The sequence below is a fragment of the Leptodactylus fuscus genome, chromosome 9, assembly GCF_031893055.1.
Source record: "Leptodactylus fuscus isolate aLepFus1 chromosome 9, aLepFus1.hap2, whole genome shotgun sequence".
Taxonomy (NCBI): domain Eukaryota; kingdom Metazoa; phylum Chordata; class Amphibia; order Anura; family Leptodactylidae; genus Leptodactylus; species Leptodactylus fuscus.
Window position 1 is genome coordinate 37,541,832 of NC_134273.1, and position 26,458 is coordinate 37,568,289.

General features: G+C 41.7%; 2 protein-coding genes across 2 annotated transcripts in view; one reads left to right on the forward strand and one right to left on the reverse strand.

The window, feature by feature from the left end:
* Positions 1-26,458, forward strand: part of STIMATE (STIM activating enhancer) — a 372,954-nt gene that overhangs the window by 106,069 nt on the left and 240,427 nt on the right. The gene's annotated exons all lie outside the window — the stretch shown is intronic.
* CACNG2 (calcium voltage-gated channel auxiliary subunit gamma 2) overlaps positions 1-26,458 on the reverse strand; it is a 98,379-nt gene that overhangs the window by 7,586 nt on the left and 64,335 nt on the right. Inside the window, exon 2 of the mRNA XM_075286867.1 lies at positions 21,905-21,988. Coding sequence (XP_075142968.1) covers positions 21,905-21,988 — 84 coding nt within the window. The remainder of the gene's footprint in view (positions 1-21,904; positions 21,989-26,458) is intronic.

Sequence of the window (26,458 nt, forward strand, 5' to 3'; positions counted from 1 at the left end):
GAAAAAAGAAAAAACTAACTTGCAGTCATAGCCATATTGTATTAAAGAGGACCTGTCACCAGGTCTGAAAAGCCCATTGACACTGCATGTTATACAGCACAATGAGACCCCACCTCCTTAGAAACAATGTGTTCCCACCTACTTGGCTAGTAGACTCTAATTAGCATCAACACTAACAGGGCTTATATCTTTTGAATGGCTGAACGGATATGGATAAACAAAACACCAAAACACTCAGGGTGACAGCGCTGATCAGATGATGCAGGGTTTTTTAAGCTTTTCAGATCTGGTGACAGGTGACAGACACTTTAAACCACTTAAAATGGAATATTATGTGAACAAGCATTTGTAATGGTCAACGGCAGACTTCTGTCTGCTGAAAATTTCATCATTCAGGTTAGGAAATTTTACATATGGTTATCTTAAGGTACAAGTGTATAATACAGTAAGTATAGTCTATTATGCTTCTGATTGTGCATACACAAAAACCCATGAGCGACTGATCTCCTACATTGTGGCTGACCAATATCAAATTAAGGCTTCATGCAGGCGACCATAGATTTTTTCTACGATTGTAGATAAAAGTATGGTCCCATTAATTTCTAGGGCGTGTGTCTTAGCCTCAAAAGATGTCAGCAAATTAGATAGCATGAGTGACGTAACGATCGGGGTCGCAGCGAGTGCAGCTGTGACCGGGTCCAGGGAGGTACAGAAACGGCCGGGTCCCCACCATGATAGTGGTTGGGGGAAAGCCTGGTTCCCAAAACGCTATATATATTGTTAATGGAAAGGGGTCTGGCTATTGCCAGGCCCCTTTCCAATTGATGCCAGCCCAGGGGAGGTCACTAAAAATGAAAAAAATACTTATAGTCACCTCTCCTGGGCTACCCATTCTTTCCAGGGCTTTTCCTACCAGTGACTGAGGTCATGTGCCCCGAAATCACTGCTGGGGTCACATGGGGTGCATATAATGATGTCATTGCACCTCAAGTGACTGCTGAAGTCCAATCACAGGCCCCAGTAATGATGTTGGGACGTGTGATCTCAGTTGGCATCTAGAAGAGGACCAAGGAAGATGTCGCAGACAGCAGGTCAGAATGAGGATGCCCATGAAAGGTGAGGAAAGGTGAGTATAAATGTACCATCTTTTATTATCAGAACCTCCCACGCTCATATACAAGACTTCTCCCAAGTTACACCACTTCTCTGAAATGCTCAGATTAACTCCCAATTTCAACAACCAAACAAGCTCCCCCTAAAGAAAGCTACAGCCAAGAAACCACATAGATATATGTCCTAAATACCTAAAAACACATGTGGTATCCAAGAGTAGTATAAAATTATTAAACTTTATTATTATAAAATATCAAACAATCATATCGTATTATATGGTACTTCTAGATACACATGTAGTGTGAAGGTCATAAAACCACAACCAATACTCCTAGAACCACACCCTCTAAATGCCTATTGGAGATTCTACACAGGCTAATGTTATATAAGGGACATGCAATAATAAATAGATCACATAAGAAGAAAATGTCATCATTAAATAAATCAGCATGCACAAATAGTAACAGAATACTAGGCAAAACCAGGTAAAACTAGCACCAGATATGCACCAGAAATATACCTGAATTCATGATGTTAGATAGATGAAAGTGCAGCACCAACGCAGAAAAATTCCAGGAGAAAAGGGGTTAAGGAACGCTACCCCGACGCGCGTTTTGCCACACACTGGATTCGTCAGGAGGCAAGTAAAATGTAGGGGTATATATGTGTAATACTAAGAACAAGCAATAGATGATAGCTGTGCAAGACACCACCCCAAACAATGACATAGCAAACACACCCACATGTACACATTCATACTAGGTGCCTAGCACATTCACACACAATCAAACCAAACCAAACCAATAGAACTGCCGAAATCCAATCTTGTCCCAAATACAATGAAATGGAATAAAGCTTAATGGCGCCATCCACACACTAATGACGTGGCGGCGCCGTCACATGATTGTATAGTGAAGGACGTATACTCCTGGGATGAGGTGGTGTCAGAACACACATTCAGCTCAACCACGTCACCTCGTCCCAAATGCTCCCATGACAATGAGAGATTGGGCGTGGCTAAATACCAGCGGCACTGAAGTGTATACAAAGCCACCCATCCTCTATTATGCCCCATAGTGGCCTGCTCAACCTCTATTATGCCCCATAGTGGCCCACTCAACCTCTATTATGCCCCATAGTGGCCCACTCAACCTCTATTGTGCCCCATAGTAGCCCACCCATGAACTATTATTATAATCTGGGGTCTTTTCAGACCCCAGAGTATAATAATCAGAGACCCAGTGGAGGCTAAGAAACATAATAAACACTGTTACTAACTCACCTTTCCGGGATCCGCTGTGACTCCTAGCACAGGCTTCAGGCCTATATGGTAATGTCCCAGACGTCCACATGACATCTAGGACATTACCATAAAGGCCTGAAGCCTGCTAGGAGTAACAGCGGTTCCAGGAGAGGTGAGTAACAGTGTTTATTATGTTTATTCACCTCTCATGGGGCTCTGAAAAGACCCCGGAGTATAATAATAGAAGCATAGTTGTTGGGGTTCATGGGCCTGCTCACAGCCGCTTCTGCTCCCCTCATCTGCATCCTATATCAGAAGGGGGTGACCATGAGCAGGACTGGGGAGGAAGAGAAATAGGCCGCTACCTGCTGGGGATATTCCAGCAGGTAGCAGCCTATTAAACAAAAACAAAAAGGTATTCTCACCTACCTAGCGATCCTGAGCTGCAGCAGCTCCCGACTCTTCTTCCTTCACCCATGCCTTAAACGTCTGCGCCTCAGCCCAGGAGGCGTGATGACGTCTTATCATCGTCACCTGCGCTGAGACGCATAGGTTCTAAGCCAGCGCAGGACAGGTCCACTAAGTTTTGTCTTCAGAGTGGCCTGTCTTGGGCTAGTTTGGAAAAAAAAGTAAAAAAATAAATAAAATGGTCAAATTCCGCCCCACAGAAAGTGTTGCCTGAGGCGGCCGACTCACCACACCTCATTAGTGGTGCACCCCTATATATATATTGCCAACATATTCCAAAGTGTATGCAGGGAATACACACAGACAAATAAAAATCTGCATTTTTAGATACAAATTCAGGATCCTAGTGCTAATCACTGAGCTACCATGCTGCCCTGGGTATAAGCTGATTTACCTGTATAAAAAAACATAATAAGTAACTCTCTCTTTGGACTCTTTTTACTCTCCCATTTGCAATCGATCTTGGTAATTCTTAAAACCTGGTAGGGGGAATTTAACAAAGATTCTATGCCAGTTTCCTGGTGGAAAAAAACTTTCACTTTTAATGCATAGATGATTTTGAGCCAAAAAATGCAAATTGAATGATTTTTTTTACAACCCACATACCGATGCACCACAGATAGCTATGTCCCTGGTCAATTTTATGGTTTATGTATCAGGACATGATAAAAACAAAATCTGGTCCTTAAGAGGTCTTAAAGTGTGAACTCTATAACAGCAGAAGTTTTGTCAGTTTGCAGGTCTGAAGCATTCAAATATGTGTTAAAACAGTGTCAAGCAGGGTGTTCCATAACTGGCATCACCAGAGTTTCTTTAAAGTGGGTCATCTCCGGAAAGATTCAGGTTGGTGAGTAGGCCCAGGCATTTTCCCCTCCATGATCTTCCTCCCCTGAATGTATGACGTGGATCCGCTATTTCATACAATCTTTCCCCCCCATGGAATTCAGGACCGAGTATATGTTTCTAGAATAGCTGTGTGTGGGTTCAGGGCCCCTACGGCACTCCTTAGCTACCATCTACAAACTCCTGATATAACCCCTGCCTGATGATGTCCCTCACTTCATGTTAAAGTGGGAGACTGACCTTAACTTGTCTCTCATTCACGTCCAAAGAGAGCGTATATTCCTTCTCACACATGAAACATTGACCAGCTTGCGTTATCAGGAGACCCGTTTTAAACTCCTTACCCAGTGGTATCGTGTCCCCTCAAGATTGTATGCTCTTCTCTCACAGGTCTCATCAATATGTTGGAGGTGTGAGGTGGAGAAGGGCACCATGTTACATATTTTTTGATCTTGTAGCGCTTTATCCCCCTTCTGGGACAGGGTTAAGAGGATTATTTCTCAAGTTACTCAGACTTCTCACCATTTGGGCCTTGCTCTGTTCCTCCTCCATCATTGCGAGACCCCGGTGCGTATCTGTAAGTACTCCTTGCTTCGATTTTTAATCCTTTCGGCTCAGGCATGTATCCTGCAGTTTTGGAAGCGAACTGAACCCCTCCTCTCTCCCTCTGGATTTTGAAGGTCAATGAGATTATGCGTATGAAGAACCTTGCCTCTTTCCTGTCAAAACTTTTAACAAAACCTGGTTTTACTGGATATTCACGTACCAGTGACTATCAGGCGCTTCTGAGGCCTATGCCTCCCCGGTACCGGATACTTTTACAATATAGCCCCCCCCTTTTTTTCCTTTTTTTGTCTCTCTCACTCTGCATTGTTTTGTTTTTGTTGCCCCTCAGTCCTTTCCCTTTCTTCTTCCCTTCCCCTCCTCCTTTTTTCCTCTAGCATCTACTTGGGGATCTCCCCGTTATCTACAGTATAAGATGTTGTTGCTGCTGTTGCAGCCATCTCTTGTCACTGTATTGTTTGCCTTTTTGAAAACCAATAAACTATGAAATGAAGAAAAAAAAACAAAACTGTGTCGAGGAGGAAAGACATCAGCAATAATTTTAGGGAGGTAATTGTTGCCTTCCATCAATCCTGGAAGGGTTATTAGGCCATTTCCAAACAATCTGCTTAAATTCATGATATTTTAGTTAGAAAATGGCTGAATAATAATGACTTGTGTTTAAGGGTTTGACTGAGAAAGTCTTTTCTTTCTAAATCAAACATGGCAGCATGGCTTAAAGGGAGTCTGTCACCAAGGTGCAACACAGATAGGTGAAGCTCTCCTGAACCTATTGCCTTGTCCCCAAAAAATTGTGCTTTCTTATTTATTTCACAATAAGCTGTCAAGTACTCTGGAGCACTGAGAGTGGCTCCATTTCTCCTAACTGCTACGCCCCACACTGCTATACTATGGCAGCTCAAACACGAGAACATACACCCAAGAGGCAAGATTTCAGCATAGCTCCCTGGCTCTATCACTCAAAGAAGGAGGGTGTATTAAAGCTGTGTGGATTATAGGAGTTTGGAGAAACAGTCTTCGGTGCTCCAAACTGTTCATTTGCATATTTTGATATTTCAGCAATGGAAGCACAAACGTTCATGGGAAAAGGATCCATCAGGAGAGCCTGACTTATCTAAGGCCTGGTTCACATCTGTGTTGGTAATCCGTTCGGTGGAGTCCGCATGGAGACCCCCCCAAACGGACTACAGAACACATTTGCAAGCTGTGTGCAGTGAAAGCACATGGACCCCATAGACTATAATGGGGTCCGTGTGCTTGCCACGAGATCTCCGCAGGGAACATGTGGACAAGAAAGTACTTCACAATTTACTTTCCTCTCTGGGTTTGATGGACTCAGGCACTTTGCAGGGATTGACCATGACAATTTACAACAGAATGACTGTAAAAGAAAAGAATCAAGGTACTGCAATGACCTTTCAATGTCTAGACCTCAACCCAACTGAAATGATGCAGCAGAAACTTAAAGAAGACCTTTCACATCCTCGGGCACATGCGATGTAATACACCACCAGAAAGCTTTCCCATTATGTGCCCCTGCTGAAGTGCTATCGGTGCCATTACTGTAGCTCTTCAGTGTCAGAAGGGTGTGTCTGACAGTCTGTGAGAAACGCCCCTCCTGACAGTAGAGTCCATAGCACTGTACTGTCAGAGGGGGCATTCTTTACCGCCCATTGATGACGCTGAGCGGTGAGGAATGCCCCGTCCCTCCTCCTGACAGTACTCGTCCATAGATTAGTACTTGACGGGGCCTTTCTCACCGCTCAGTGTCAACATCGCCATGATGCAGCTCCCCTCCGATATGGACCCAGATCATCTCTGCAGTTCAGAGGCTGCGCTCATTACCAGTTACAGGGAAATAACCAAAAAAATTAAAATATATATATATATATATATATATATATATATATATATATATATATATACAAAAAAAATTAAAGTAAAATAAAAAAAAAACCCTTGTTAATAACAAGCAAACATCACAGGTTCTAGCCCCGCCCCAGGCAGCATAAAACTATGTCAGCTACATAAAAATTATCATAAGGAAGAAGGAAAACTATTGTGTTGTTAACCCCCCAAATAAAAACAATAAAATAGTTGAAAAAAAGAAACATTTCCCCATCCCTTTTTGTTCACATTTTCCCAGATATAAAAAAAAATGAAAAAACATGCCAAAAAAAATTAAATATAAGAATAAATTTGTACATGAAAATAGCCCAAAAATATAACAATTATTTGAATAACCCAATAGTCCATAGCCCTCATATCCAAATGTACAAAAAAAAAGTGTCTGGCCTCAACTAGGAAAATAGGCCCTGGCCTCGGTTAATCTTCAGACCTTTTAAGGACTGGATTTTTTTTTTAATGTAAAACTATAGGACTTCATTTTTCTCGTGACTGTGCAGGTATTCTGTTCCATGTATTACATTTCTCTTATATTTTCAGTCAAATATTTAAAATGATTCTCTGTTTCACTGCAGGAAGAAAAAAACCCGAGTAATGATCACATCACAGTTTGCATCCATCTGATTTGTGAAATTCAATATCAATTTGATATTTGGGTTTCAACTTAATTCGGTTTATTTAGAAATAAATGCGGAGATACAGAATGGATTGTTTTGTTTATGAAGTCAATTCTAGGTGGCTATACCTAAAACACAAAACAATTGGTTTTGACTAGAATCAATTGCTTTCCCCAGCTGAAGAGTAGAGGCGGTAATACTAAGCATCTCCGCAGCTTCATACTTTATAGATTCTGTATGTACCTGTTCATCTGTATAGAAGCAGCTGTTAGTGACAATGTAGGGGGTAGGAAGTTTTAAAAGGGTCACTAGTACCCAACTTTGATAGGTTCTAGACAACCCCTTTAAGAAGTTCCCTACTCTTGAAGAACCCATAAACCTCTAACAAGAAAACAGTACAAGTGCTCCTTAAATACAAGTACAAATTTTCCATAAATGAATAGTAAAGGAGATTTTAAAAACTTGGTAATGTACTGTATGCCTCTTTGTGTTCGTATCAGGCTGTTTCCCTGCTCCCTCTCCTTCTGCTGCATTTCCATGTGAATATCACTACTATAACCGTCTCGAGGCGAACTGCAAGTCACGATTAAGATGATTCATATTTATAAAAGTGTATGGAGAGGTGAGGGGGAGAAGTTAGAAAGAAGCACAGGAGATAAGAGAATAAATATGCTGAATATTAGTTTTTTTCATAAGCAAAGCATTTGACTCACATCGGTTAATATCAGTAGTTCTCTATATATGTCCTGCATGATCCATGATCCTGGGACTGTTTCTGAGTGAGTGAGACAGAGTGAGTGAGAGTTATAGAGCAGGTTCCTCCTGTACTCACTGTGTGCAGTGTATGGCAGTAATTTTGCACCTACCAGTTTAGAGAGTTGTAGGGAAAACTGCTAAATAATAAAAATGTATAAGTCATGTAATGACTAGAAATAGTGTTACTACCGATCTACTGAAAGGTCAAATGAAATGACAGGAACACTGTAATCCCTTCCCGCTCCCCACTATCCTATTATGTCATGCTAAGTCTATAATTAGTGCTCAGCGATGTAATAGTGCGGACATTTGGGTCTTGGCTGTATTACAGGACTATCTGCTGGAGTTGAAAAATGCTCCAACTCCGGTGGCTTAACCCCCAGATGCTGTGATCAATAGCAATCACAGCATCTGGGTGGTTCAGGGACAAGGTCAATCCCCCTTCCACCCCTCTGATCCCTCGAGATGATATGCATCAGATCAAAGGGACCATGTGTTGTTTCAAGATGTCTATTAAGGCTTATGAGGGAAGTGTGCAACTTCTCAAGCCCTTTGAAGAAGCCATCAAATTTGTTAGCAGCACGACCGCAGCATCAGCGATGTGATACCTCTATTGTATATCTTACAGGAAACCCTTAGTCACATGCTACAAGGGACAGAAGAGGAGTAACAGTTTCCATCTCTTAGTCAACATCATTGCCCTGTGTGAATGGAGGTGGTTGAGGATCCGGGTCATTATGGTAGAGGAACTGGGACTCCTAAACTGGAAGAGGAGGAGGAAGGCTCTCCCTTGGATGCAGAAGGGGCCTTTGATATGTCACAGGAACAACCAGGGGAGGAGGCTGACCCTTATCTGATTCAAGATGATGATGATGATGACGACCACCACCACTACCACGCTGACCAAAAACACCAACCATGCCAGGCCCCTGGGTCTATGCATACGCTGGCAAGCATGGCAAGCTATATGCTCCACTGCTTACACAGTGACAAGCGTATTATTATTAGTATCAAGCAGAGGGATGAGTACTGGATGGCAGTGCTCCTAGACCCTCACTATAAAGACAAAATGGGGGAATCCCTCCATACCTCTCAAAGGTAATTCCAAATTGGAGTATTATCAGGATAAGTTGTATACCCAGACATGCAAACCCAGGTGGTCTCTGCCTACTCCCAGTCCACTTCACTAAGCCAGAGCCAGGGCCAGTACAGTATCTTGAAAATGATGAACAAGAATTTTTTCAGCTCGCAGTGCCGTCTAGAGCCACAACAGGCAACTGACAATCACTGGCTGCACCAGCAGGTACAGTCGTACCTAGAGTGCACCTATACTCTCATTCTGATCCCATGGCATTTTGGGTCAATAGGTTAGAACAATGGAAGAAGCTACCCTGGTTTGTCTTGGGAGTTTTATCTTGTCTGGCCTCAAGTGTTATGGTTGAAAGGGTGTTCAGTGCTGCAAGTAGCATTGTAATACCTAATAGGATGAAACTGTCCACAGGTAGTGTGTAAAACATTACTTATGTCACAATGAACCAGCCATGGATCCGTAAGGATTTTCCAACACCTCTGGCTGATGCCTCCATGTAGTGGTGTATCATCTCTATTTATCAGCATCATCTTCCACTTACTGTACTGCTGCTTCTACTCCTAAACAGCTATCACCACTGCCACCACTCAGCCAGACATGTCCTGTGGCCTAGTCCATCAAATTATACCCTGATGCATTGCCATAAATTTAGCCACAGCTGCCAAGTGCCTATCAAGACAGACATCAAATCAGTCAGACATGTCCTGCGTCATGGTCCAGCACATTTCACTATAACACACTGGTGCCCCAGTGGTGTAAAAAAAAAAAAAAAAAAAAACAACAACAAAAGAACACCCAAGAACAAAAAACACCCAACAATTTAGATCTGAAAAAAAAATAAAAAAAATTTCCATCACTTTTTAACTTTGCTCTCAGCCACAAACAACAATAAGCCCCTGTAGCACATACACATCAAAACGGGCTAATTTTACTACAAAACCATGGGCAAGCACTTTTTCCACCAAAAAAGGATAATTTTTGGAGTCTTTTAAATGTGTAAAATTGAGTGTCAGTGTAGTGTATGGTTAAATTCAGAGTTTGTATCCACTGTTTACCAATTGCTTTTCCATAGACATACATGTCAGGCTGATCAGACGGGCCAGCTCTGTCCTGGGGAGCCCCCTGGACCCAGTACAGGTGGTGGGTGACAGAAGGATACTGTCCATGGTGACCTCCATGTGGGAGAACAAATCCCACCTCATGTATGAGACCTTGATGGCACTTGGCAGCACTGTAAGTGACCGTCTGCTTCACCCCAAGTGTGAGAAGGAGCGCTATCAGAGGTCCTTCCTCCCAACCGCGGTCAGGCTGTATAATCTACATCAGTCCAAGCGAAGATCACTCTGCACAGAAAACTAATGATTATGATTATGAAGTCTTCCTTCTTTCTTCTTATGTTCCTTAGCTGCTATGGACTCCTAGTATATCTTCTCTTCTCAGCATATGGGTGTCTCTTTCTGTAATATATTACTGTGTATTATCCTGTATCTGTATTACCAGGCTGCTGTAACATGCTGAAATTTTCCCATTGTGAGACTATTAAAGGATTATCTTATCTCATCTTATCTGATTATCTTATTTCACTTTCACTATGACATACAGTACCTTATATAAAAAAACAAAAAACTTGGGAGTCTTCAGTAGATGATACCTTTTTTAAATACTGTAACTTAGGCCATGTTTGCCTTAGAGACTAGATAGATGGAGTCCTAAGAGTATATTGCGAATTTAAGGTGTAGTTCATATCGAACTTGTTTGACCCCAAAATAATCTTAGTTCTTTAGCCACCTGAACCTAACACAAATTCAAATCATGACAGCTCTGCCCATCTCTATATATAATGTGAGCAAAATAAAATAAACAAATATGATAGATATTCCCATGTGTATATACATCCGCACTATTAAAAAATAGTGCTACTTATCCGGCACCTTGAATGCTATATAATAACCGCAACGCGCAATTAAAGTATTTTCATCACCTTGCCTCCACCCCCAAAAATAGCAATAAATAAGTCATACATACGACAAATGGGTACCAATAAAAACTGCAACTGGCCTCACAAAAAAAGAGCCCTGACATAGCTCTATCAACAAAACAGTACAAAAAGTTATAGGCACCAGAGTATAGTTCATGTTTAAAACTGATGTTTTAGTTAGTAAAACATAATAAAACCAATATAAATATGGTATCTGCATAATCTTCATGACCTGCCAGATAAAGTTACGATGTAATTGTTAGTGCAGATTGAACACTGTAAAAACAAAATCCAAAAAATAATAATGGAATTGTAGGTTTTTTGACACGGCCCCACCAAAAATAATAAAATCTAATCAAAACATATTTACCCCAAAATGGTGCCAAATAAAATTACAACTTGTCATGCAAAGATTAAGCTCTTACATAGCATTGTCGACAGAAAAAAAAAAGTTTTGGAAGGTGGAGATGGAAAATATGATTTTGCTTTGGGCTCAGAAACTTCAAACCATGTCTCTGAAGCTTGGAGTGGTACCACAACTGTGGAAAACATCTTGTGTGGTACCAGTTCCAAAGATTCTTCATCCGATGGACCTCAATGGCTACAGACCTGTAGCATTGACATTCCACTTGATGAAGGTCCTAGAGAGACTGGTTCTGATAAATCTCCAACCTCTAGTGAGCTCTGCTCTCCAGTTTCCCTATCGCCCAGGCATTGCGGTGACTGACGCCATTATCCACCATCTTCACAGAGCTCTTTCTCACCTGGAGAAACTCGGGAACACTGTGGGAATAATGTTCTTTGACTTCTCCAGTGCTTTTAACACCATTCAACCAGGGCTACTGAGGGAGAAGCTGGACCTTGTTGGAGTGGACCTCCACCTCTCCAACTGATTCCTAGACTACCTCACAAACCGACCTCAGTATGTGAGAGCCCGGGACTGTATGTCTGACACTGTAATCTGTAGTATGGCGACACCACAAGGTACAGTTTTTGCCTCATTCCTCTTCACACTGTACATTGCTGACTTTAGGTGCAACTCATCTAGCTGTTACTTACAGAAGTACTCCGATGACTTTGCAATAGTAGGCCTCATCACTGATGGAGATGACAGGGAGTGCAGAGACTTAAACCGGGATTTTGTGGAGTGGTGCCAGCAGAACCACATCAGGGACTATTAAAGGATTATCTTATCTTATCTATCCTCTAGACAGGTATTCCCATCTTGGACATACTTTATGCTTCTCTACTTCTGTATATTCACATTGTACAATCATATCTCACCATAATGAATAGTTGATCTTCTATAATGCACATAGCATTATTTTACTAAATTCACATTGCTTGTTCACAAACCACCCCTTTAACAACTTGGAACTGGTCAGCTAACATCCACTGAGAAACCCAAGACTAGTTCTACAGCAGGGGAGATTTATTATTACATTGTGCTGGTTCTGATGAATAATGGTCGATTTAATACAGTTTGAGCCCCCTCCATAATGTCTTATGTCCATGAAACAACTCATTTCAGGTATTATATTGCTTGTGATTATTGACCTAAAAATTATTTTTACTGACAAACACCCCCATATATGATTATAACTGACCAACAAAAAGACCTAAACTTCAATCAAAGCATTTTTTATCTCACAGACTCTTAGATCTATCTATCTATCTATCTATCTATCTATCTATCTATCTATCTATCTATCTCTATATCTTGAATTAAGTAGCAAACAAAGTGTTAACCAAACCAGAATATGTTTCATATTTTAGATTTTTTAAAGTAGTGCCCTTTTGCTTTGATGACAGCTTTGCACACTTTTGACAATTCTCTTAGCTTCAAGAGGTAGTCACCTGGAATGGTTTTCAATTAGCAGTTAATTTGTGGAATTTCTGGTCTTCATAATGTGTTTTAAGACTAATAGTTGTGTTATGCAGAGGTAGGATTGGTACACAGTCCAATATATTGTTTAGCCCTATTCATCTATTGTTTTAAGCCACATTATGGGATGAAACTGTAAAGAGAATCAACAGCCCATCACTACTTTATGACATGAAGGTTAACCATCCCAGAAAATTTTAAGAACTTTGAAGGTATCCTTAAGTGCAGTCATGAATGCCATCAAACGCTATGAGGAAACTAGCTCTCATGAGGACTGCCCCAGAAAAGAAAGACCAAGAGTTACTTCTACTGCCGAGGAGAAGTTTATTACAGTTACAAGCCTCATAAACTGTAAATTACTAGTACCTCAGATTAGAGGCCACATAAATGTTTCACAGAGATCAAGTACTAGACGCATTTAAACATCAGCCGTTCAGAGAAGACTGCGAAAATCAGGACTTTATGGTCAAATTGCTGCAAAGAATCCACTACTGAGGAACAACAACAAGTTGAAGACATCTGCTTGGGACAAGAAACACAAGGAATGGTCATTAGACAAAATTTGAGCTTTTCGGATACAACCACCATGTCTTTGTAAGACACAGAAAAGGCGATTAGTGTCCATGTGTGGTTTATACAATGAAACAGAGGATGAGGTGTGACGGTATGGGGGAATTTTACTGGTGTCACTGTTGTTGATTTACTCACTTATTCAGAGTGGCTACCACAGCCCAACACAGTCAAATGCAATAATTTGAACCATCATAATTTGAACCATGAACAGGGAGATGACCACAGGCACACCTCCAGGCTATGTAAGGACTATCTGACCAAGAAGAGAGTGATGGAGTGCTTTGTCAGCCTACATGACCTCTATTAATCATCTGATCTAAACCCAACCATGATGTCTTGGGTGGGTTAGACTGCAAAGTGAAGAAAAAGCAGCTAATCAGTGCTTAACACCCATGGGAACTCCTTCAAGACTATTGGAAAACCATTTCAGGTGACTACTTCATGAAGCTGATTGAATGTCAAGAGTGTGCAAGGCTTTCATCATAGTAAACAGGGGCTACTATAAAGCATTTAAAATATGTATGCCATATGAGAGAGAAGACAATGCTGTTTGTTGACACTCATGGTGCCTATAACTTCATAATCGTAGCCCTGGAGACTCTGCCGTAAAAGCTGTGCCATGCCAGAAGCCTAACAGTGCTTAGTAGGGAACATATAACCAGCAACGTCTTCATTTTCATCTCTTAGTTACATTTATTATAATGGATACATTAAAATTTAGTGCATTTTAAAATTTACTTAGAAATTAATTATCAATCTTTTTGTAAATTGGTTATAAATATGTAAAACCTCTACAGACCATCTACCGTGAATAACATATAAACTAGTTACCAGAAACCTAAGAAAACTGAAAGCCACAATATATCAGGCTGTAAAACATACTGTAAATATATTGTTATCAGGAATCGTGTGTTGTGTAACATTTAACAGATGGATTTGCACAGGTTACATCACCTCGGAAAAACCTGCAATATATCAAGGTGTTGGTGAGATTACAACTCACTTCGTAGCTTGTCTTAACTAAACATCTCTCCCACAAAACTTACAGGTGTGATTATAATGTGACGTCACTAGATTCGGTTGCCAGATTAGTGGCCTTAAAAAATATGCAATCCTCATACTAAATCCAGTGGCCTGTGTGCAAATATAGCGATGGAAAGCCTTCTAAGTACGTAACCTGAGGGTCTTTACATGGATTTAACCATCTTATTGATTTTGTGACTAATATTTTGGCACACAGAACTTGCACCGTTCACCAAAGCAATGATGGTGACATAGATTTTTGCCTGTACTCTTCCAAAATACAGGCAAGCAGCATCTGATGTCTACCGGTAAACTAAAAAATTCATCTTAAAGAGGACCTTTCACCACTTTTGGGCACATGCAGTGTTATATACTGCCAGAAAGCCGACAGTGCGCTGAGTTCAGCACACTGTTGGCTTTCCCGATCTGTGCCCGGTGTAAAGAGCTTACGCTGCCGGTACCGTAGCTCTTCTATGGTCAGAAGGGCGTTTCTGACCATTAGCCAGAGATGTCCTTCTGCCTCGCGGCGCCTATCTCGCTGTACTGTGGAGCGGGGAGGAACTCCCCCCTCCCTCTCCTGATAATACTCGTCTATGGACGAGCTGTGTGAGCAGAGGGAGGGGGCGTTCCTCCCGGCTCCACAGCACAGCGCGATTGGCGCCGCGAGGCAGAAGGACGTCTCTGGCTAATGGTCAGAAACGCCCTTCTGACCATAGAGCACTACGGTACCGGCACCGTAAGCTCTTTACACCGGGCACAGATCGGGAAAGCCGACAGTGCGCTGAACTCAGCGCACTGTCGGCTTTCTGGCAGTATATAACACTGCATGTGCCCAGAAGTGGTGAAAGGTCCTCTTTAAGATTTGTCACCAATGTACTCCGGATAAACACGCCCAATATCCTTATCTTTCTCAGCAGCAAATTCACCAGACCATAATTCCAACTGTGCCAAATTTGCCTGGACAGTCACTTAAAACGTTGCTTTTTCACAAAATGGGGTTTCAGCCTAAATGTATTTTCCAGAATAGGATAGGATTGGTCATCAATATCAATGGATGCTTGGATATTGGACAACTGACACCACTGCTGATCAGTTGTTTAAAGAGCAACATGCAGCATGAGGATCAAGGGAATCTGTCACCAAAACCCAGCATATGAACCCAACCCCAAAGGTAGGTTATAGTCATCAGAGTTAAATGGTGTTCTTCCCTTGCGAATCGGGGCCAAGATATCATTATATATATATATATGTATATATAAATGAGCAACAAGGGCGTTGAGCAACAAGAGCTCATTGACAGGAATACCAATGGAGCCACGGATTTACAAGGGAAAAACACTGGTGACCCCCCTAACCTATCTATCTGTGGACCTGACTTAGTATGATGGGTCTGGTGACAGAACCCCAATAAGCATTGCAGCATCTTCAGTAGACATGCCTGGTATTGCAGCTCAGTTCCATTTGCCTGAATGAGACTGAGTTGCCAACATGCCATTTGACTCAGTCATGTGATGTATATGAGATATGTAAAAGGGAAGCAGCAATTGCCTGAGCTGACCTCTTCAGAGGCTTGACTGATGGGGGATGTCAGCTGTTGGACCCCACCAATGTGAAATATCTGACCAATCCTAAGGATAGGTCATCAATATTAACATCCCAAAAAAAAACCTTTAAAGGAAATTAATGTATCTTAGGTTTCTTAGTACAGGGCCTGAGAAGCTTCAGAGATACAGCTCCTCAAAATCTGCACTCAATCCAATACCTCCTACTCCAATGTTTGATAACAATACAGAGGGGTAGCCAAAGACCAGCACAGATTTTACCACACAGTACCATAGAGGTCTCAAACGCATGGCCCGCAGGTCACATACAGCCCCTGAGGCTGTGATAAGCAGCATGCAGTCTTTTTCCGATTTTTGCCAATCCAGCTGGTGCTAAAACTTCCCGAGCTTGAGTGTAGATACCTACCTCTTCACTAACCAACATCTCACACTCTCTTCTCTTGCTCCGTGTCCGAGCTCTGATTTATGTGAACTTTGAGGGAGGGATTGAGGGAAGTGAATGTGCCCGGGAGAAGTGAGGTAAGTACTGGCTGGGGACTACTGGTGGGAGACAAGGAACAATGTGAGGCCACCATTGGGTAGGACATTAAAATGTGTGGGAATATTAAAGGTTTATCCAGTTTCCAAGATTGATGACCTATCCTCCTTCAATGGGACCACACTGCAGTACCTACACTTGCTGCTATGGTACCGGGTTGTTGGACTCCTGCAGATCTAATATTGATGGGGATAGGCCATCAGTATTAGAAATGGTATAAACCCTTTAAATTACCGGTATGTTAGGGCACTGCTGGGGCAGACATGTAACAGTGTGGGACTACTGCTGGTGAGACCATTAAACTGCATGGGGCCACTGCTGAGGGGACATTAAACTATATGTGATCACTGCTGGAGAAACAGTAAACTATATGTGACCACTGCTTGGGGAACAGTAAACTGTATGATGTCACTGCTTGGGGAACAGTAAACTGTATGGTGTCACTGCTTGGGAACAGTCAACTGTATGGTGTCACTGCTTGGGAACAGTCAACTGTATGGTGTCACTGCTTGAGGAACAGTAAACTGTATGGTGTCACTGCTTGAGGAACAGTAAACTGTATGGTGTCACTGCTTGGGGAACAGTAAACTGTATGGTGTCACTGCTTGAGGAACAGTAAACTGTATGGTGTCACTGCTTGAGGAACAGTAAACTGTATGGTGTCACTGCTTGAGAAACAGTAAACTGTATGGTGTCACTGCTTGGGAACAGTAAACTGTATGGTGTCACTGCTTGAGGAACAATAAACTGTATGGTGTCACTGCTTGGGAACAGTAAACTGTATGGTGTCACTGCTTGGGAACAGTAAACTGTATGGTGTCACTGCTTGGGGAACAGTAAACTGTATGGTGTCACTGCTTGGGAACAGTAAACTGTATGGTGTCACTGCTTGGGGAACAGTAAACTGTATGGTGTCACTGCTTGGGGAACAGTAAACTGTATGGTGTCACTGCTTGAGGAACAGTAAACTGTATGGTGTCACTGCTTGAGGAACAGTAAACTGTATGGTGTCACTGCTTGAGGAACAGTAAACTGTATGGTGTCACTGCTTGAGGAACAATAAACTGTATGGTGTCACTGCTTGAGGAACAGTAAACTGTATGGTGTCACTGCTTGAGGAACAGTAAACTGTATGGTGTCACTACTCGGGGAACAGTAAACTGTATGGTGTCACTGCTTGAGGAACAGTAAACTGTGTGGTGTCACTACTCGGGGAACAGTAAACTGTATGGTGTCACTGCTTGAGGAACAGTAAACTGTATGGTGTCACTGCTTGAGGAACAGTAAACTGTATGGTGTCACTGCTTGGGGAACAATAAACTGTATGGTGTCACTGCTTGGGGAACAGTAAACTGTATGGTGTCACTACTCGGGGAACAGTAAACTGTATGGTGTCACTGCTTGAGGAACAGTAAACTGTATGGTGTCACTACTCGGGGAACAGTAAACTGTATGGTGTCACTGCTTGAGGAACAGTAAACTGTATGGTGTCACTGCTTGAGGAACAGTAAACTGTATGGTGTCACTGCTTGGGGAACAGTAAACTGTATGGTGTCACTGCTTGAGGAACAATAAACTGTATGGTGTCACTGCTTGGGGAACAGTAAACTGTGTAGTGTCACTGCTTGGGGAACAATAAACTGTATGGTGTCACTGCTTGGGGAAGAGTAAACTGGATGAGGACACTGTTGGGAGGACAGTCAGCTGTATGGGGACACTTCTGAAGGACAGTAAACTATATGGGGGCACTGCTGGGGTTGTTTAACAATAAATTCGTATTGTATAGAGTTTGATAGCAATACGGCCCATCAGCTTCAAATTTTTTCTATGTGTGCCCCATTTGTCTGGCTGTTTTTGAAACATTATTGAACAAGCAGTGCAGGACCCCCTCTCTCCAAAGGCCCAGTAGCAACCACATGTCCCTATGATATGTGTGCTTTTGTGTCCATTTTGCCTGGAGTATTCCGGTGATGCAACACTAACATAAAGCGCCACCGTTGATGAACATTGGCTCTATAATACATCTTCATTAACATTTGTGCTGTTTTGCCTTATTTTCCAGTTTGTTTTTACTCTATGCAGGGAAAAAAAAGTGCTTCTATGTGGAAAACATCACCAAGCAAGCTAGCGGCTGCTGATGGATCTTATTATGGCTGTATTCTTATCCTAATTGTGACTTATGTGACTAGTAAGGACTGCACAGCTCATTAACAGATGAACACAAGATGCTCATTAACACGTAATTAATGTATATAAATCTAATACTTGCACTGTAAGGTTAAAGGGTTATTCCAACTACACATAGATATCACTTATTCAGTGTCCTCTGTACCCCCAACTGCTGGATCCCCAACAAGAAAGAGTTTGAATGGAGGGACGGTCAAGCATGGGAGTTACTGAAATGGTCAGAACACTGTTCAACCATCACTTCATTCAGACCGATCCTCGCAGTGGTCACGCATTAGGAGTTGTAGCAATTTGGGTCATTAGATCTATAGCTGGGAGGGATTTGTAACTGTAATATACAGTAGTTCATATAATACAGACATATTATCGCCAGCTTACGCTAGGTTCACACCTGCGTTCTGGTTTCCGTTCTGTGGTTTCTGTCTTCTGCATGCCAGAAGATGGAAACCACAGACCGGGTCCGGCGGTGAGCGGCGGTGAGCGTTTTATGCTCTCCGCCGCGAAACCGTTTTTTTTAATCCGGACACAGAGTACTGCATGTCCGACTCTGTGTCCGGATTATAAAACCCGGTTTCGCGGCAGAGAGCATAAAACGCTCACCGCCGCTCACGGCCGGACAGCTTTCTCATCCATTCAAATGAATGGGTGAGAAAGACTCCTGCAGGTTTCCGTCTCCTGCCTCTGTTTTATGCAGGAAACGGAAACCTGAAGTACAGAGACCTGGGCGCAGATGTGAACGAGCCGTTAGAAGGGAGTCTGTCACCAGGTTGAAGCATATTAAACCACCAATACAGTAATGCTCACCTGACTATAAATCCTTTTCCGCATGAAAATTTTTGCCTACGTTGCTGCGTTGCAAATGGGCTATCTGGAGCACTGAAGGCGGTTCTATTGCTCCGAACTGGCACGCTCCACACTTCTCTTATATGCCCTCATTTCCCCCTCCCTTCTTTGAGTGACAGGGCTAGATGAGAGTTCAGATTAACTTCCTGGCCCTGTCACTCAAATAAGGAGGGTGTTCCTGAGCAGTGTGAGGTGCAGCAGTTTGGAGCAATGGAGGCACCCTCACGGGCTGAATATCTTGGCAATGGTGGCACAAATTATCAGGGAGAAAAAAAAAAGTTAAAATCAGGTGAGTCTGACCTATCTGTGTTACTGGTTTATTATGCTTCACCCCGGTGACACACTTCCTATAAGAAGAATAAATGACTTTGAAAAATCATATATATCTCTATTTTTATATTGTTGAAGTCTATGTAAAACAGATGTCCTTTCCTTGGCATTCGTTTGCATCCATTTTTTTTTTTTTGCGGAAGCATAAACTGTATCACAAAAATGCCATGTGAACCCAGCCTTAGACAATTTATTCTTACAACCAGTCTGTCTGAAATCACTCGGGTGTTTAGCTCAGGGCTGGTGGACATGGTGCAGAGAAAGGGAAAGCAGCTTGACCACAAGTCATTCAATTCCCCTTCTTTTGCCTGGTTCACATCTACATTTGGTAATCCGACCGAGGAGTTCACATGGGGACCCCCCAAATGGAATGCCAAACGCATTGGCAAGCGAAGAGCTTATGAGAGCCCACGAACCCCATACACTCTAATGGAGTCCGTGTGCTTTCCACGCGGTGTCCGCATGTTCCATGCGGACAGAAAAGTGCTTCTTGATCTACTTTCCTTTCTGCATAACTCGTGCAGGCAGAGCACACGGACCCCATTATAGTCTATGGGGTCCATTTGCTATCCCTGCTCACCGCTTGGCAATGCATTTGGTATTCCATTTAGGGGGTCCCCATGTGGACTCCCCGAATGGATTACCAAACACAGATGTGAACCAGGCATTAGTTTATGTTGTTTGTCACAATTTATAAGTGTATTTACATGGGACTGCACAAGTGGCTTTTGTGGTAGGAAGTATTATGTTATGCTACACAATGGCATGGGACAAGAAAAAAAAAAAAAAGGCAACAAAATGTATTTTTTTTAAGTACTGGAGACCCCTTTATAATGTACTTACACCCATATTTAGTTTATGGGCATGGATTTTCCTAATCAAACTACCCCTTTAAGTTTGTGGCTTGTATGAATCCAAAAATGATAAATGTCATACACAAGATATTCTATTGGTTGATCGAAAAATGTATTTACAGCCATAATATATCAATAATATGTTTGCAGCCATACTGTATCTATGACCTAGTTCTGGTATTAGTGATGCTTCTATTTTATAAGTGATCTGAGCCAAAGCCCAAAAAGTCACGATGGATATTCTTCTTAATGTTTTGTGTAGTACTTATAAGGGATGAGATGTCTTCACCTTCAGTTACATTATACATAGTATTTAACTGTCTTTTAACCACCATTCCTGTTTAATGATTGAATTCAACAATTTTGATTGGTTTAGATGACCATTTGATGTGAATATGGGCCACCCTACTTTCCACTATGGCAGATATCATGGTAGATAAGGATTGGGCAACCGCCTGATCCTTTTGTTCTCTAGTTAAGATAAGTTGATGACAGAGGAGTTAGTCAGAAGTTTCTACCCCTCTCCCAGTTCAATACATATGTACCTTGACGGGACTGTATAGGTATAGGAAAGTGAGACATGGTGAAGTTTAGCTGATGACTATCCATAATGCATGGCTGGTTTTAGGCCAAGTTTGGTCTGAATTTAAGATCTAGAGGTAGATAGTATTCTCCAAAGTATATCTCCATTATATACAATGGATGTTTGCTGCTGTAAGGCCATATAGTGACATTCATCAGCTATTGCCCAAAGTGCAGCAAAATATACTATGTAGTAGATCCACTGTATAGGACAGAAAAGTCTACAAGGCTTTTATACAGTCAAAAAAGGTGTTGACACACACAGCAACACCTTAACAGAGGGGGAAAGTAGACATATTTTAGGACTCCTTTCAAGTGAATGGTGACCTATGGCTATGTTCACCTCACGTGACCTATGGCTATGTTCTGCACACACAGGGAACATTCCTGGGGCATGTATTGAACATGTTAAATGCACATAGCCTTGTAGTATTGTATTGTAGGGGAGGCCTAAAAATGAAGTACTTGTTTGTTCTTTAGAGTCACAGGACGTGCCCCTCTCAGTGAGTTGGAAGAATCGATATCCCAGAACTACCAAGTGGTTTCATGGAGCGGTTTCATGTGATTCCACGGAACCAGGAATTGTTTTTTACTGTGTGTTATTGTATCTATCGATGTAACTTCATTACAGTATCAAACTAATGACTTTAACAATCGCATTTCTGTATTGATTCATCTACAATTAAAATGGAGCAACTTTGCATATAATCTTCATTAAAATGTGAATGTTGTCATATTGTGAAAATATAAAATAAATTGGACTGCAAGATGAAAATATCAAGGATTATTATGTTTGGGTAATTTTTGTGGTAGCTGACATCAAGGAACTTTTCTGGTACCTCCTCAAAAAAATTGAAGTTTAACTTTACTTTTACCACTACAATTATATAGATAACATTTGTAACAAAGTAGATAAAGAAGTCAATGGAAACACGAATGTATAGACTTACGTAGGAAATATTCGGCAGTGTCTGCTTCATAGTCTGCATCTTCTGGAAAGTGGTCAATCTGTTTGCACACACCCTTAAAATTACCTAGGGGAAAATGAAAGACTGTCTCAGAAAATTCATTTAAAACCAATTACTTAACAAATGTACCAGTAATATCTAAACCAGTAATGTTCACATGCAACGAGATTTCAACCGTATCAAATTCATTAGATTGTTGGGTTTACTTGTATATAGCCACGGTAGGGATGTCCCACCACATTAGCGGAATATCCCCAGATGGGCCCAGGCTTTAACACAATAACAAGTTCCAAATCTATTTGACACCATGCATTGTAACCTATTGGATCTTATCAAGAGAGAGAGGAAAAAGCCATCATCAACATATGGTAGAACCAACCTCTGGTGGCACCTTATCTTCTCAAGAATAAAAGGATTGGACATGTTAAAGTCTAATAGAAAGATTCTTCCCTCCATTGACATTTACATTTTGGAGGAGAATTGGTCCACTTCCATATTCATTAGATGCTAATGTTCAGGGCCAGTTTATACTTTTCCAAGGAATTTTGCGTGTTTAGGACAGTACATTGGTGGCAGCTACTAATATTTCCATACTAGAGGCAGCCGTGGAGCAACACCTACAATGTCCATTTAATAACACTTTCTATATTAATGTGTTAATCTATAATATAATCTGCAAACCAACAATTAGCAAATGGCTTCAGATGTTTTATTGCAGCTAAATTGTGTCAAATTATACATTTTGGAGAACTTGACAGAAAAACAGTCTTTAAAAAAGTTGCTATAGGTTATGTCATCGGAAGTATCTGTGCTCTTCCACAGCCTGTCCTGTTCTTATTGGTTTATATCTATGAAGGATTCAGAAAAAGCATGCCTTGATATTGGGACCATTTTCATGTAGCTTGACTTATGGACATTTGTTATGAGGGATGATTTCGATAGTTTTATGCGATTGTTCACTGATAAAGCAGCCACTTAGGCTGGGTTCACACTATTGTTGTTAATGTCTGTTGCTGTCATAGGATGACAGCAACGGACATTAAACTGAACTGTTGCATAGAATGGATGCAGAGTGATTCTGATGATGCATGCAGGACTTTATCTTCCATTACCAAAGTAAACTAACATGACAGAAGATATTATGCATACAATATATTATTCTGTAAACATATATCTGCCCCGATGTATCACAACTCTGGAGTCACTGGGCAGGTCTTGTTTTCTGCTCTCACTTGTAGCTACCACCTACTTCTCTGCCTCCTTACACAGACACAGAACCAGGAAGTTCATCGAACAATCTGACTTTAGCGTCACAGTATTACATACATCCTTGATAGTGAATGGGTATATAGTATTGTAATTTCTACCACAGCCCCCATGTCACCACTGTGTTACAGAGCACATTACATTGATAAAAACATACCTCTGTTATGCATGTCACTTTGTAGATTTGGAGAAATACAACATTGAAGTCTTTAACAAATTCAGCAGTTGTTGCACTGGGGGCAGCCCTTCAGCTCCCCGGAGCACCGCCCTTGCCACTCAGACTCCTATCACCTCCTGCCTATTCCAACACCAAATATTGGAAGTTGATCCTCTTCATCACCCATCCTACATGAGCAGCAGGAGTAGTGCTCCCAGAGCTTACGGCTCGCCCCCATTGCACCAACTGTCTCATTTGCATAACACTTCACAGTTGTTCTTTCCCCTAATCTACAAAAGTGACATACTCAAAAAGGTAGGTGTTTATCACTGCAATATGTTCTGTCATGTGGTGGGTGCAGTTGAATATGCTTAGGGTTGGTGGTAGACTGCCTTTAAATATAGGCAAACATTACATAAAGTAGCGTTTGTATGTTTTATGGACGCTGCAATAAACAGGAGTTCATAGAAAAGCTTTAATAGCCACTCTTTAGGAAGTAATATACAGCCCTTTATCCAGAGACAAAGAATGGACAGGGTAGATGCATACAGAGCCGTTTCTGTATATATAGTCTTATAGTACAGCTGTCATTGACCGCTCTGCCATAGTCTACACAGTAAAGCAGAACATAGAGCTACTGAAAACGGCAAGTGTAGGCTTAATGCTGTCCTCCGGTGTCTGACGGGATTATGAGGATTTCTCAGAATTCAGGATTTTTTACATGCAAAGTGATAACAAATAAATGGCATATAAATGCAGAAAGGCTATATTCACATTAGCATTATTTTGTCTATTTTTTTGTTCACTGCAAGACTAGAAGAATGAAAAAACAAACCTAATGACAAACAGATCGTGAGAGACTCTATTGACTATAATGTGGTCCTTGAGGTGTCTTTATTTCTCCCTAAAAGTGCTAGATGAGAAATTCAGGCTTGCAGGATTTTTTTTATGTCCAGGAGTTATGACAGATCTGCACTGGACAGACACAGTGTTCAGAGGTGAACTCTGGAAGGGGTTGGCTATTATTTTTAAAATTATGACATATCCTTAGGGCCTGTGCTGATCTGACAGTCGACATAGCTCAAGGGTACACCTGGTCTGTGCAACATACAGAGCCCTGTACCCTATATGGTGGCTGGGCAGTAAAATAGAAGATCTGCTCCTATTGACATCAACGGCAACCTGCTCTGTGCACTGTATTGTACTGGGAATGGATGTACCCCAAAACAACTGATGTCTGAGGTCTGCTGTTGGAACTCCCCCATAGATCAGAGTTTTGTGGCCTATTGTAAGGATAGGCGGTAAAAAATATAATAATAATAATAATAATAATAATAATAATAAAAATCATGGACAACCCTTTTAACTTGGCATTTGTTAATAGATGGTTTTCTTACAGTAATTGCACTGGCTGCTTGGTAGTGACATATCATTGAGAGAGCACATGTAACACTAGAAATGTGTTAAATGCATGTGTTAATGGCAGTGGCTTGGTATCAGGTAAGGTGGCAAGCAAGTTGTTAAAACTAAAAACAAGTTTTCCATTCTCAACAAATACATTGTAGTGATTTGAAAAGATGTTAATTGATAAAATGCAAGTTTTAGGCTGAGGCCCCACGTTGCAGAAATGCAGCATTTTTTGTTGCAGATTTTGATGCATTTTTTTTCTAGAAAAAATCATAAGGGGCTTGAAGAAGTATGGAAAAGATAAAGTAAGCACTTAGATGGTTCCCTTCTATTAAATCCACTCCTGACTTTGGCTTAAAAAACCCCACAAAAAATATGTAACAAAAAACGTTGTGTTTCCGCGATGAGGAGCCTTAGCCCAAATCTAAGATGTCAGAATTTTACAGGTATGAACTATGGTTTTCTACTCATGCCAGAATATTTAGTACATTTTATACATTACTAGCATCTGCCCGCGATTTTGTTTGCAGGTTGGTGTAAGCGCTGAGCCACGTATATCTAGGCAATTGGTGTGGTGTATAATGCGCCTGCTCCCGCGTCTCGGCTCTGTGACATCTTTGTAACTGCGCATACCCAGGTGTGCCCCAGACCCTCCGAAACCAAGCTCCTGCATCGTTTTCCCCCGTGCGTGCCACCGGGCCCCGCCCCCCCTCAACTCCCACTCCCCTGCGCGCCTCCGGCCTCCCCACTGCCCCACCAATGCGCCACCTCGGGCCACCTCCCCTGTCCTCCCCTAGACCACTGCCGCCAGCGGAAAATTCCTCTAGTGAAAAAAAAGCTAGCAGCAACCATTGAAATCAATGGGAGGGCTTTTTTCCATGTGAAAAATTTCACACCAAATTCCTCACCATTTTCCTCCATGTGAATGGACTCTGAGAAGGTGACAGGCAGAGTGCTGGAGTCCAGATATATCAACCCCAGGTTTCTGACATATGTGTGGTCCAGGGCGGATCTGGAGTAGGCCTCAGCCCAGGTGTAGACCCTTGGCTCATTACTGGGCCAGGTGAGACTATATTGTGCCTGTTTTGTTCATGTGGCTGGAAGTAAGCCACATGTATAGTTAGGTTATCAGTTCTGTTTAGTTTAGTGGCTTAGACGAGCAGCTATTTATTTTCTTTTTGCCTGAAGTTAAGGCTGTATTTTGTCTTTTTCTCGTTTTGTGCCTGAAGTCAAGGTTTATTTATTTTCCTGTTTGTTTGTTTTTTTTCTAAATAAACCAGTTTGCTGCATATTTTGTCCCTGCCTTGACTCTTTGGGGCCGCACCACTGCTTCTACCAAGCTAACTTCCCCCCACTATGTAAACTGACATGTCCACCCATACAACAAAAAAAATATAATACAGTGTCTAGGTCCAGTTACCACAGCTTATTGTATTTAATAACTTATATTATTGTGCCAACCACACGTCATTGTTGATTAGTTCTTACCACTTAGCAATTCTTGTCTGGCATAGTCATCAAAGCCAATTTACACTGTCAGTACGAAATATAACAGTACCAATAGTGTCCATACCTATTTAGCCGAATCGCTGACCACACCAAGACCAAAAACACCAACGATGGCCCATTATACAGCTAAATGTAACTATTACCTGACAACAATTCCAAAAGGTCTGCCAATACATGTCACACAGCAGCAGAAAAAT